The sequence below is a fragment of the Rhineura floridana genome, chromosome 7, assembly GCF_030035675.1.
Source record: "Rhineura floridana isolate rRhiFlo1 chromosome 7, rRhiFlo1.hap2, whole genome shotgun sequence".
In the NCBI taxonomy this organism is placed as follows: Eukaryota; Metazoa; Chordata; class Lepidosauria; order Squamata; family Rhineuridae; genus Rhineura; species Rhineura floridana.
In genome coordinates, this window is record NC_084486.1 from 144,950,727 (window position 1) to 144,964,886 (window position 14,160).

At 47.9% G+C, this 14,160-nt stretch overlaps 1 protein-coding gene across 3 annotated transcripts in view; it reads left to right on the forward strand.

The window, feature by feature from the left end:
• Nucleotides 1-3,098: 3,098 nt before the first annotated feature.
• The window catches only part of CLCN2 (chloride voltage-gated channel 2), a 99,000-nt gene continuing 87,938 nt past the window's right edge, over nucleotides 3,099-14,160 (forward strand). For all 3 annotated transcript variants that reach the window (XM_061637447.1, XM_061637448.1, XM_061637449.1), the window contains exon 1: nucleotides 3,099-3,579. In XM_061637447.1, the coding sequence (XP_061493431.1) occupies nucleotides 3,526-3,579 (54 nt within the window). In that variant the 5' untranslated portion in view covers nucleotides 3,099-3,525. The remainder of the gene's footprint in view (nucleotides 3,580-14,160) is intronic.

Consider the following 14,160-nt stretch of genomic DNA (forward strand, 5'->3'; position numbering starts at 1 on the left):
GGTAAAGGCACTCAAAGAGGGTGCAGAGCAGAGCCAATGTAGGCTATAGCCTGGAAAGCTCCTAAGGGCCAAATGGAGGGCCACATTTGGCCTTCAGGGTTCCCCCACCCCAATAGTCCATGACAAATATTTATTTAACAGGAGGTTGCAAGTTACTAGATTCCTTCTCAATATAACAATTAAAACATTTAGCAAAAAAGTGTTAAGATTGCTAGACTTTGGGGGCAGCAATTCAGAGTCATTACTTTCTCCGCCTTTGCCTCACCCCACTCCTGAAGGTATCAGGGAGCTTCCAGTGGTTGTGTCTAGCTCCATCCAAACAGCTGTTTGAAGCAGCAGAAAATATGATCCTTCTGCCTAAGGTTTTCCAAACCGTCTCCAAATAGATTCAGCAAGGCCAAACTCCAATGATCTTATTTTGTAATTTTCCCCACTTCGTGAAAAATCCCATTCCAAAAACTAGAGGCTCTGTGTCACATGGGCTAAAGAGCGCCTAAAGCCTCGCACCACCTCTAGCATTTTATTGAAGTGGATGGCTTAAAAAAAAAAAAAGCATAACGTGCCAGCGATACAACACTTCTGAATGTCATATTTGTCTTATCTCGAGTCTATGGAGACATCTCTGCACTGTGACCCAATTCAGCACGGTGCCTCCTGACAAAGATTTGCCTGCCACGGCACTGGGATCTGGATTCAAGAGACGCCTTGCTGCTTCTGATAGACCTGCTAAACTGCATAGTCCTTTTTTGGGAAGGGCAATACCTCAGCAGCAAAGCATCTGTTTTGCATGCAAAATGTCCCAGGTTCAATCCCCGGCATCTCCAGGAAGGTCTCTTGCCTGAAACCCTGAAGAGCCGCTGCCAGTCAGTGTAGTCAATACTGAGCTAGATGGACCAATGGTAGCTTTCTATGTACTTACAAGCTACTGCCCACCCCAATGAGCAAAGCCTTGGAACAGATGAATCTGCGTAGGAGTGGCAGAGGCCGTTTCTCAGGCCAGAGATGGGGAACCTCAGGTCCATGCACCTCTCTGACTGGCCTTTGGAACTCTCCCCAGCCTACACCCCATCTTCCTAGGCCACACCCATCACCGGCCCTGCTTCACACCTCAGCTATTTCAGCCTGCCTGGAATGTGGCCTTGAACTCTGATCATGTTTATGGCTCGCCTGGACAGAGGATAGAAGCAGAGCATGAAGGTGTGCAAGAACCAGCCTACTGTACATAAGGAACATTTACATCAGTTGCTCCATCCACTTTGGCCTCTGGCCCCGCCCACCACTGTGGGCAGGTGGCCCTCAGAAGGTTGTCCAGAAGGGAATGCGGCCCTGAGGCTGAAAAAGGCCCTCATCCCTGTCTGAGGCAGCAGTTGTGCAAGGAGTTTGAGGGCACCTAGGCAGGTTACCTCAGTGGGCCCACCTCAGCCTAAAGAGGTGGGGTTCACCAAGAAAGAAATCTCTCGCCTTGCCTCTGCCCATTTTGGATGCTCCGTCCACGTTCTGTGAGAACAGCAGAGCTACTGGGCACCCTGGTGGTCCTCCTGCTTCAGCATTAATGCCTGCCTTGTGTTGTAGCGGTTAGAGCAGCAGCGGGGGGGGGGGGACATTTGTCAGACTGCATTCCTTTATGTGAAGCCTTCTGGGAGCCACATGCCAGTGGTGGGTGGGGCCTAAAAGTAGGCAGGGCCAGAGTCAAAAAGTAGGCAGAGCAACAAACGGAATGCGACTCTTACCTTTATGAGTAGCCCACATTTCAGCTGCAGAAAAAGTTAACCCCAAGAGTGTACACAGCATCAGTGATGTAGTGGCAAATTCATTAAGTGAAGGGGCCCTTCCTGATAGTCACAGCCACACCCTCTTTCTCACGGCTGGGTTGAGAATGAAATCCTTACTCATGCCTTCTCCTACAACCACAGACATCCCCAGAGGCCAATAAGCATGAAAGGGGGGTATTAACTACTGAGAAGAGTCTTCTCAGTGGCTGACTTACCTCCTTTCACTCTGATTGGCAGTAATCAGCAGGAAAGTACCAGGTAGCACGTTAGGAGACTCTTCTCAACAGCTAACACACTTCCCTTTCATGCTTTATGGCTTCATAGGATTCAGGAGACATAGAGTGCCTGCTCCCAAAACTGTAAGGGGTCTAAGACCCCTGAGACCTTGGACAACGACACCCCTGCACACCACACACTTAAAGGCCATTTGCCACCCAACCCCCAAAGAATCCTGGGAACTGCAGTTTGTTGAGGGTGCTAGGAATGGTAGCTCTGTGAGGGGTAAACTACAGTTCCCAGGTTTCTTGGGGGAGGGTGTCCTTTAACTGCATGGAGTGTAGGCAGCCTGGGAGAGTGGGGTTCAAATCTCCAGTCTGCCCGGAAGCTCACAGGATGGTTCTGAGCCACTTGCTGTCTCCCAGCCTACCCCTCAAGGCTGTCGCCAGGCTAAAACTGGAGGGTGAGCTATGCACACTGCTTGAAGTTGCCAGGAAGAAGGGCGAGATCAATATGAAATTAAACAGCAAATCCTTTTAACCCAGGAACCTCCTGCATGCAAAGCCATGTGCTCTGGGAGAGCCTGCAAGAAGTCATCCGCAAACTCTCAAAAGAACTGGCACAATCTATCCCCCCCCGCCCCGTGGTCCACCATCCTGTTGAGCAAGGAGTTGGAGGGGGGGGAGGAGGGGAGAGAGAAAACTGCACCCCCCCACCTGACAGCCCAAGAGGGCTGTTTCCAAGGTACTCTTCCCCTGACCTTTCTAAAAAGGCACTTTATGCAAGTGGGGTAGGCCAGAGCAAAGGGCGTCAATGCACTTGTCAGGAAGCCGCTTGACCCTGTTGGGACAAGGAGTGGATGCCAATGGCCTGGGGGTGGGGATACGATGGGGTTCGCCCTCCCGCCCCTAGCATTACAGTGAGAAGACGAGTGTGCGGGGAACGGAACCAGAACGGAGTCCAGCCTGCCAAATCCTCCCCCCTCGAGTCTCAGTGCCGGCAGTCCCACGCACGCTTCCTTGGGGAGTAAGCCCCACTGAATTAAAACGCGGGGTGGATCCTCCGGAGTAAATAGGCACGGGGTCGCATAGCTGCAAACCCAACCCCGCTTGCCGCCGGCCGGACCTCTAAGGACGCTGACTCCGAGTAAGCGTGCCTGGACTGGGGCTGTCACACGCCACGCCCCCTTCCTCACCAGGCCAATCCGGGGTGACTGAGCTGGCCCCTCACCTCGGGTCAGGAGCCGGGGGTTGGTGGCACTGTTGCCCCGCCGTGACGTGTCTTCTCCGGCCCCTCCCCAGGCGCCCCTCCGGCGCAGAGACGGAGCCTTCCCCCTGCGGAGGCGGAGCGGCCGCCTCGGGACCTCCCTCCGGCCTGCCCCAGCCCGCCTTCCCGCCCAGTCCCGTCCCTCCCCGTGCTGGGGGCGTGGGGAGAAGAGAGGAGCCCAGCCGAGGCGCAGGGAAGGAGCGAAGAGAATCGCTGCCGGGTCTGCTCGGAGGAGCCACTGGTCGGAGAGAGACCCGCAGAGCCAACCGGGATGGCGGCGGACGGCGGCCTGGAGCAGCGGGCGCTGCAGTATGAGCAGACCTTGGTGAGTGATCCGATGTCCGAAGGACCTCGGCCGGCCGGCGCGCTGGCGGGCGGGATCTCCTGTAGCGGCTGCCCCGCGGCGGGACGGGTGTCTCTGGGTTCAGCGCTCGGGATTTGTTTCCAACGCTAGCTGGACCGCATAAAGGGGAGAGTGTATCTAAGCGTGTGCAGAGCGCCGCCTTTCGTTGGGCTTAGAGAGGAGAAGGGTTGCCCAGGCTGCTTTCAGCCTCGCGCACCTCTGCACTGTTCCCCGGGTATCTGGGGGAAGAGGGGAAAGGAGCAGGGCTGGGCTAACAAGTGTTTCTGAGCATGTGCGGAATGCCTCAGCAATAGAGTGATGTGGCACCTTAAAGACCACCAGATTTATGCCGCTTGTTAAGTGCCGCCAGCCTCTTAGGTTGCAATCGGATATAAGAACATAAGAAGAGCCTGCTGGATCAGGCCAGTGGCCCATCTAGTCCAGCATCCTGTTCTCACAGTGGCCAACCAGGTGTCTGGGGGAAGCCCGCAAGCAGGACCCGAGTGCAAGAACACTCTCCCCTCCTGAGGCTTCCGGCAACTGGTTTTCAGAAGCATGCTGCCTCTGACTAGGGTGGCACAGCACAGCCATCATGGCTAGTAGCCATTGATAGCCCTGTCCTCCATGAATTTGTCTAATCTTCTTTTAAAGCCATCCAAGCTGGTGGCCATTACTGCATCTTGTGGGAGCAAATGCCATAGTTTAACTATGCGCTGAGTAAAGAAGTACTTCCTTTTGTCTGTCCTGAATCTTCCAACATTCAGCTTCTTTGAATGTCCACGAGTTCTAGTATTATGAGAGAGGGAGAAGAACTTTTCTCTATCCACTTTCTCAATGCCATGCATAATTTTATACACTTCTATCATGTCTCCTCTGACCCGCCTTTTCTCTAAACTAAAAAGCCCCAAATGCTGCAACCTTTCCTCTTAAGGGAGTCGCTCCATCCCCTTGATCATTCTGGTTGCCCTCTTCTGAACCTTTTCCAACTCTAGAATATCCTTTCTGAGATGAGGCGACCAGAACTGTACACAGTATTCCAAATGCGGCCGCACCATAGATTTATACAACGGCATTATGACATCGGCTGTTTTATTTTCAATACCTTTCCTAATTATTGCTAGCATGGAATTTGCCTTTTTCACAGCTGCCACACACTGGGTCGACATTTTCATCGTGCTGTCCACTACAACCCCGAGGTCTCTCTCCTGGTCGGTCACCGCCAGTTCAGACCCCATGAGCGTATATGTGAAATTCAGATTTTTTGCTCCAATATGCATAATTTTACACTTGTTTATATTGAATTGCATTTGCCATTTTTCCGCCCATTCACTCAGTTTGGAGAGATCTTTTTGGAGCTCTTCGCAATCCCTTTTTGTTTTAACAACCCTGAACAATTTCGTGTCGTCAGCAAACTTGGCCACTTCACTGCTCACTCCTAATTCTAGGTCATTAATGAACAGGTTGAAAAGTACAGGTCCCAATACCGATCCTTGAGGGACTCCACTTTCTACAGCCCTCCATTGGGAGAACTGTCCGTTTATTCCTACTCTCTGCTTTCTGCTTCTTAACCAATTTCTTATCCACAAGAGGACCTCTCCTCTTATTCCATGACTGCTAAGCTTCCTCAGAAGCCTTTGGTGAGGTACCTTGTCAAACGCTTTTTGAAAGTCTAAGTACACTATGTCCACTGGATCACCTCTATCTGTATGCTTGTTGACACTCTCAAAGAATTCTAATAGGTTACTGAGACAGGACTTTCCCTTGCAGAAGCCATGCTGGCTCTGCTTCAGCAAGGCTTGTTCTTCTATGTGCTTAGTTAATCTAGCTTTAATCATACTTTCTACCAGTTTTCCAGGGACAGAAGTTAAGCTAACTGGCCTGTAATTTCCGGGATCCCCTCTGGATCCCTTTTTGAAGATTGGCGTTACATTTGCCACTTTCCAGTCCTCAGGCATGGAGGAGGACCCAAGGGACAAGTTACATATTTTAGTTAGCAGATCAGCAATTTCACCTTTGCGTTCTTTGAGAACTCTCGGGTGGATGCCATCCGGGCCCGGTGATTTGTCAGTTTTTATATTGTCCATTAAGCTTAGAACTTCCTCTCTCGTTACCACTATTTGTCTCAGTTCCTCAGAATCCCTTCCTGCAAATGTTAGTTCAGGTTCAGGGATCTGCCCTATATCTTCCACTGTGAAGACAGATGCAAAGAATTCATTTAGCTTCTCTGCAATCTCCTTATCATTCTTTAGTACACCTTTGACTCCCTTATCATCCAAGGGTCCAATTGTCTCCCTAGATGGTCTCCTGCTTTGAATGTATTTATAGAATTTTTTGTTGTTGGTTTTTATGTTCTTAGCAATGTGCTCCTCAAATTCTTTTTTAGCATCCCTTATTGTCTTCTTGCATTTCTTTTGCCAGAGTTTGTGTTCTTTTTTTTTTTGCCCTTCTGAGTCCCACTAAACTCAGCGGGGCTTACTTCTCCAGAGGCACGCGGAGGGTTTTTATTTTGGTGCGACGAACTAAAACTGCTGGAAGTTAGTAGCAAGGGGTGACTGCCTTATACAAAGTCAGACCAAGCGCCATACTCGCTCAGTTTGTCTCTACACTGGCTGGCAGCGGCTGTCCTGAAAAAAGGGATCGTTCCCAGCTCGACTTGAAGTTGCTGGGGATTTGACTCTGGGACTTTTTTGCATGTAAAGTCTGGGCTGTCCCGCTGAGTTACCGTTCTTTCCTCCAGATTCTTGCCCCTGTTGCAGCAAGTCTGCACCTACACATCTGGGCTGATAGCCAAATCGCCCCACTCTCAGAAGAATGAAACAAACGTGTGGGTGTCAGGGCATGGTGGAAGAGGGGGAATGCCCGTGGCATACTTCCCAGTAGTATGCTGAACATGGGAGAAAGCCGTTTTGTAAGGGAGTTCCAGGTTGTGGGTACTGCCAAGGGTTGGCACTTACCAGGGTGCCATGATAGGCCCTGAGGGGACCTTGAAGAGGGCACTTTGGGAGTGGTGGTGCATGGATGGTTGTGCCACTTGGGGGGTCCTGATTATGACTGGGTGCCACGGCAGTGAATGGATCTTGAATGGGCATTGCCAAAAATGGATCTGGCAGTGTAAGTGGGCATCTCAGCAGTATGGGATGAGCGTAGGAAGGGGAATTTCTCATCTTGGAAGGAACAGTTGGCAGCCAGGTGAGGCGGTGCTGAGAAGCCCCCCCCCCCCCCAGCACTGGTGCAAGCACAGGTTTCACAGGAAGGGAGCGTGCCTAAAGGCATGTTTGCAGTAGGGTGTTACTTAAGGTTGCCTGCCGTTTGCATGGGTTTGCCACAGTGAAATGTCTGAGGCAAAGTGGGGTGAGTATCTTGGGGTGTAGCGATGGGATGGGGCTGCGCATGAGAGCCCCCTAGGAAGGGTGTTGAGCCTTGACAGTGCCAGCTGCAAATAGCTAAGATTGGCTCTGCTGGCAGGAGAGGTTTCTTGTTAAGAGTAGGTATGGACAAGGGCATTAGCTGTCAATGTCGAGGGAAGGGAATTTACGTGGATATGTACTGTCAAGATGGCTTGAGCAAGGCACAAGGCTGATTTTATTTGTTTTAGAAAAAAAGAACTTTAAAAAACCCACCTCTAAGCAGTGTACATAAATATAAAAATGATCAGTAACAATAAAGATAAGCATCAGCAAATACTAACCCACACACACACACACCGTATCCCTAACTACGTTATGTGTCTGGATAGGCTTGTTGAAATAAAAAAATTTTTAGAAGGCGTCTAAAGCTGCAATCCTAACCCCACTATCCTGGGAGCAAGCACCAGGAAATTCGATTGGATTTACTTCTGAGTAAACATGGTTAGGATTGTGCTGTAAAACAGTCTAGCGGGGTGGGGTTCCTGCCTCACGTTAACAGGTGTCTGTTAGGCATCTCAGATTGGATCCTTCCCCTGGACTGGGGCCATTTATTTATTTATTTATTACATTTATATACCGCCCATAGCAGAAGCTCTCTGGGCGGTTTGTGCTTTGGCTAGGTCTGGGGAGGAGACCTGTCAAGGTTTCATGTGCTGCAGGTCAGGAGTGGGAATGGAAGGAAACAGTGCCCTGGGTGCGAATCCAAGTGTGCCAGGAGGGTTGTTGCTTGTTATCTTTGTTGAATGTGTGTCTTGAGTGGGGAAGCCAAGATGGTCTGGGCAAGACCATGTATTGCGCCATAGTGGCAGAGACCAGGTGAGAGTGAAATTTCAGGGTGGACACAGATGTGTAGTTTGTAACTTTTGTACATACCAAGCTGCCTTATACTGAGTCAGACCACTGGTCAATATAACTCATTATTGTCTACACTGACTGGCAGCAGCTGTCCAGGATTTCAGGCAGGGTTTCTCTCCCAACCCTGCCTAGACCTGTCAGAGATTGAGCCTGGGACCTTTTGCATGTAAACCAGGTGCTCTAACACTGACCTATGGACCTTCCCTGTGGGGACTTCAGGGTCTGTTTTGGGGCTGTTGTAAAAATAATTGCAAATATCAAAAATATAAATACGATTTTGATTGCTTATTTGTTACATTCCTATCCTAGCTGTCCTCTGAGGACCTTTCCAGGGAAGAATGCCTTTCTGGTTGTGGCATCTTAATCACCCGGAGGTGCCTCTACTAATGTGTTTTACCTGCCCGGCAAAGACTTTTTCATTTCCCCCCTTGCTTTTAACCTCTCATGTATTCTGTGCCTGTCTTGATTGTTTTTAGCATGTTGTGTAATTATGTGTCATTGTCAACCATCCTGGAAATCTTTAATTTGAAAGCTGGGATAAAAATGTTTTGAAACTGAAAGCAACCCTGCAAGGTAGGTTAGGGTGAAGCCCAAGGTTGTGGCTGAGTTGGGGATCTGAGCATGGATTTCCCCAGTTCTAGTCCAACACTATAGAACTTGTGTAGCAGTTAGAAAGTTTATTTCATTTATTACTATTATTATTAATGTGTTGCTTTTCTCACTAGATAACCCACAACTACTTACATAACCAATTAAAAACAACAAAATCCATAAAGCCTAAAAACACCTCTGACATTAAACTAACTTAAAACAAACTCAGTCAATATAAATAAAGGGCAAGAATATAAGTCCCGACTCACTGAAAGGTGTCATCAAGGGCCAAAAGCCTGGGTGTAGACGAAGGTCTTTGCCTGGTGCCTAAGGATGGATAAAGATGGTGCCAGGCAGGGCGTTCCATAGCTAGGGGGTCACCACTGAAAAGGCCCATTCTCATGTTGCCACCCTCTGAATCACCCGGGGGGGGGCACATGAAGAAGGGCCTCCAATAACGATGGCAGGGGGCGGGTTAGTATTGGAGCCCTGAGCCACATAAGGCTTTATAGGTCACTTTGAATTGAGTCCAGAAACTAATTGGTAGCCAGCGCAGTCGTACCAGAATTGGTGACCAACCTGCCCTGGTCAACGATCTGGCCACCCAACTCTGTACCAGCTGCACAATCTTAAATAGAATATAACTAGTAAAATTTAGGGTTCGAATCCCCACATAGCCATGAAGCTCACTGGGTGACCTTGGGCCAGTCACTGCCTCTCAGCCTTATGAAAACCCTATTCATAGGGTCGCCATAAGTCGGAATCGACTTGAAGGCAGTACATTTACATTTTATTTTTTTTTAAGTGTGCAAGTTTTTCTTGGTGCTTTTGTGCTTGTTAGCCTGAGCAGTGGGCAGCAGGGAAAGGTTTGCTTCTTATTAAACAATGGAGGGCAAAGAATGCCTGTATGGTTCTCCTTTTGCTAAGGCAGAAGAATCTGCAGCCCTCTAGATGTTGGACTCTCTGCTCCCATCCGCCTCAGTCAATGGTCAGGAATGATGGGAGTTCTAGTCTTGCAGACTACAAGGGCCATGGCTCAGTGGCAGAGCACACGCTTTGCATGCAGAAGGTCCCAGATTCAATCCCCAGAATCTTCAGGTAAGGCTGGGAATGTCCCCAACCTGGACCCTGGAGAACAGCTGCCAATCAGTGTAGACAACACTGAACTAGATGGACTAGTGCAGCCTTTCCCATAGTGGGCCACCAGATGTTGGTGGACCACAATGCCCATCTTTCCTGACCATTGGCAATGCTGGCTGAGGCTGATGGGAGTTGTGGTCCAACAACATCTGGTGGCCCACTAGTTGGGAAAGGCTGGACTAGTGACTTGGTAAAAGCAGCCTCCTGTGTTCCAGGTAACATCTGGAGGGCCACAGATTCCTTGCTTCTGCCCTGTAGCTTTATATACAAAATGGCTGGAGACTTCTTGCGAGGGAAAAAAGAGAGAACTGAACTTTCAAGGAAGGAGCCTGGAATCAGGGTTGCTGGTGGCTCCATGCCAGTGGGACAGTGGAATCTGCTCCAGGTTTTAGCCTCAACTTTCAAGGAGATCCTTGAAAGTTCAGACTAAAACCTGGAGCGGATTCCACTGGCATGGAGCTACCAGCCACCACTGCCTTAAATGTACCTGAAAGGGCAGATTCCCTATTAGATACTATATAGATGACATAACCGTAAAGTAGCTAAGTACTATTCCACCTCAGGGTTGAAAATTAAAACATTAAAGAAAAAAGTTGTTAAAGTGGTCAAACACTTAGGTTATTAAAATAAGCTTGCAAATCGTTTTGCATAAGTTGAACTTTAAAGAGAAAAAATATAGGCGTGCCATTTCAAGGCCCACTGAATCAAAGCAGTGCACCATTTCACCGTTCATAGATGCGATCTTCCTCGGCTTTCCTTCTGGAAAGACCTCCGCTTAACAGAACAATCCTGTGCTCATGTACGTGGAAGCAAGACCACTGTGTTCAGTGGAGTTTTCTCCCAGGTAAGGGCCTTACAACTGCAGCCTGATTCCAGGATTCCCAGCACATAATCTATAAGATGGCCTGTAAATAGCCAACTCCATGCACATCTTCCCAACTTTCTGCTCTTGTTTGTTGTTTGTTAATATACAGTCACAGACCGAATCAAATAAAATTGTTATGTTATGTTTTATTTCTAGGCCGCCTTTCGGCCAAATAGGCCCCCAAGGCGGCTTACACACAAATAAAAATACAAAATACAAAAAAATCCAAAACAATTTACAAAAAAAAAAATCAAACTAACAAAGTCCTAACATCTCTAAAAAAACAGGAGCAGCAAACCAAAAGCATTTATCTTCCTGGTAAAGGGCAGTCCCCAGAAAAATGTCACTAAGAGCAGGGGTGGGGGGCAAAGCAGGTGGAAAAGCATGCCCCTTGATGGTCCCAGCACAGTCTCATCCCTGCAGCAGTCAGTAAAACATCAGAATAGTTAAGATACAGGAATATAAAAGTACAGCATAAAAGAAATAGCAGTTAAAAGAGAAGAATCCTCTTACGACTAGAGTGGCTGTTAGTTCGGCCAGATAGGCGACTCATAAATAAAATTGTATTATTAGTATTTATTTGGGCAGAGAAGAGGAACTTAGCCACTGACTCTGTTATAGACTTATTAAAATCAGCTAAGAAGTATTTTAAAAACCGGACCAATGGCCTGCCAGGAAAGTTCCTCATAATTGGGCCGAGTAGTCTATTGCGATCCTCCCTATAAAAATTACATACAAAAAAGACGTGAGTCAATGTTTCAACTTTGTCACCACAAGGACCCAACCTTCTGGTTGAACTGGGACAGGCTGAACTGCTAGAATACACTGGGTTGTATCTAACATTAATCATGCTCGGGAGTAAACCCACTGAAATATTGACTAATAAGTCCATTGATTTTAATAAGGCATATAACAACAACCGCAAAACTTTGAGTAACCTAGATACAGTTCGTTGACTATAGCAGGGAGCTCCTTTAAAAATACTATGTACTCAGTATGCGCCTTGCAGCTACTGGGGAGGGGTCATGGCTCAGTGGTAGAGCATCTGCCTTGCATGCTGAAGGCCCCAGGTTCAATCCCTGGCATCTCTGCGTAGGGCTGGTAAAAGACTCCTGTCTGAAATCCTGGAGAGCCACTGCCGGTCAGTGGAAACGACACAAAGCTAGTTGGATCAGTGATCTGATTCAATATAAGGCAGCTTCTGATGCTAGTTATAGGAATATGTGCTGGATATCCTAAAGAGGACAGTGTAAGAGGTTTAAGCCAGTCTTGGTGCCCTCCAGATGTTGGACTCCCAACTCGCACCAGCCGCAGCCAGCATGGCCAGTGGTGACGGATGATGGGAGTCCAGCAACATCTGGAGGGCCACAAGTTTCCCATCCCTGGAGTTAGCTGTACGGGGCTAGAGAGATAGTCTGTTATGGCATAAGGCAGAGCTTCATAACTTGTGGCTTTGTCGTGTGAGGCTCCCAGTGTGTGATGCACCTTCTTGTCTTCCAGCAGGAGCATGTCCGGTAGAAGGACCAGGGGGGCTGTGCATATTCCTCTGCGGAACTTACTCGGAGGATTTTAGGCCCAAATGGCATGTTCTCCTCTATTTTCTGCATCAGGGGGTTCCCAAAATGTGGTCTGGGGACCACTGCTTTGTTCAGATAGTTTGCGGTGCACCTGTGGATTTGTGGTTGAAGACAGGAGATGGCACATCCATTGCATGAAATTTGTTGAGTTTTAATGGTATTTTTGTTGCTTCTGTGATTTCTTTATTATTTTATTATTATTATTAATAATAATAATTTAAAAAACATTTATATACCACCTTTCCTCCAAGGAGCTCTAAGTGGTGTACAGGTTTTTCCCCTCTGCATTTTATCCTCACAACAACCCTGTGAGGTAGGTTAGGCTGAGAGGCAGTGACTGGCCCAAGGTCTCCCAGGTCCCAGCCCAACTCTGTATTTGATTGTATTACAACCTGTGGAATTCAAACTGCAATACGTATGCAATTAAAGAAGCAGTTAGAAATCCTAGCACAACACGCGGCAATTTTTACAAAAGGCAGAAAAATCATTAACTGGTCCACCAAGCCACTCAGCCACACAATGCAGTGTTCAAGTGGCCCTCGAAGAAAACAGCTTGGGAACCACCATTGTTAGATGGTAAAGAAAACAAGATTGATGGGGTGGGGCATGAGGGAGAAGAAGGAAAATGTTGGGTGATGTTGGAACCATGGTTAGGCTACATTTAGTCATCGCCTCCCCATGGAAGGTGGGAGGCTGTGACAGACATTCAAATGAGTTCTAGAAAACCAGGAAGCTTGCAGCCTGTTCTGTAACACTTTGGCTGGCCTAATACAGGCATTTCCCTAAGGTGAATTTTGGAGGAGGTTTTTATAGGCAAACTTGATAACCTTTTCTTACCCCCCCCCCAGTTCGTTTTAAATACAAAAGGCAGCCATGGAGGATTATTTAACCCTTTTTCCTCCAACCTTTTTCCAGCTCAAAATCGCCTCTCCCCTGGTCAATCTGCTTTTCCCCCTATAGAGGAAAATATATTGGCACCTGTATCTTTTCCTGTGCTGGTGAGAACTGAGAACCTATTTTGTTCCAGCAGAGAAAGAGGATGTGGCAGTTGTTCTACACATTGGTTTCTTTTTAACTAAGTTATACTCAAGAGTAGATGTATTGAAATTTATAAACTTAAGTTAGGCATGTCCATTGACTTCAGTGTGGCTACTCAGAGTAGGACTAACACTGGATACAATCCATTGGGTTTTATCCAGCTACTCGAGAGTAGACCTACTGAAATTAGGCTGCAACCCTAAGACTGCAACGTACCTGGGAGTAAGCCCCACTGCATTCATTGGGACTTATTTCTGAATAGACATGGTTAGGATTGTGCTTAAAGCCATGGCTATTAATTTCAGTGGGTTTAATGGGTAGCCCTAACATTGGATGCAATCTAGAACTGTTTGTATTTCAGAATGCTCCACCGTGTGCAGAGTTCCTTCCTTATTGCTATGCTAATACGCCAGAGGAAGCTGCCTTGAGCTCTTCTTCCAGGTGCTAGACTATGACATGAAGAGGATTTTGGTTTAATGTGGGAAACTTTTTTTTTAAAGGAGACACATACCTTCAGTTGAAAATTGCACTACCCCAGACTCTGCTATCTCATTCTGCATCATTCACAGAGTGGATGTTGGATCCATCTCTCCACTGGAACCAAAGAGTTTCCTGGCACCTTCCTCCCCCTCCTGCTGCAAACACATGTGCTAATTTTGTTGTCCATAAATTAAATGTTTATTTCCTCCTCCCTTGCTACTTGTGCCTCTCCCACGGCCTTGCCGCATAATCCCACGTTAAGACCGCTCAAATGCTTGCTGCCGGGCATAGGCGCCTCGCCAGACAGATTTAGCTCCTTTAATCATCCCTTGTAGCCGGTTCCTCCAGGTCCATAATTGGGTAGCTGTGGGCACATATGGTTTTCTGCGGTCATGCTTTGGTCTTCTGTTCTTCCATGTTTCTCTCTTTTCCTCCCCAACCTCTGCCCCCAAATCTTAGCATGGCATTAAGACCCTTCCCTAATAAACGCCACAGGCCTGGTTCTTGCATCTCTGCTCATTTCCCACCTTTTAGCTACTTATCTCCTGTTAGCAACATAGGAAATTGCCTTATACTGAGTCAGGCCGTTGGTCCATCGGGCACCTGGAGG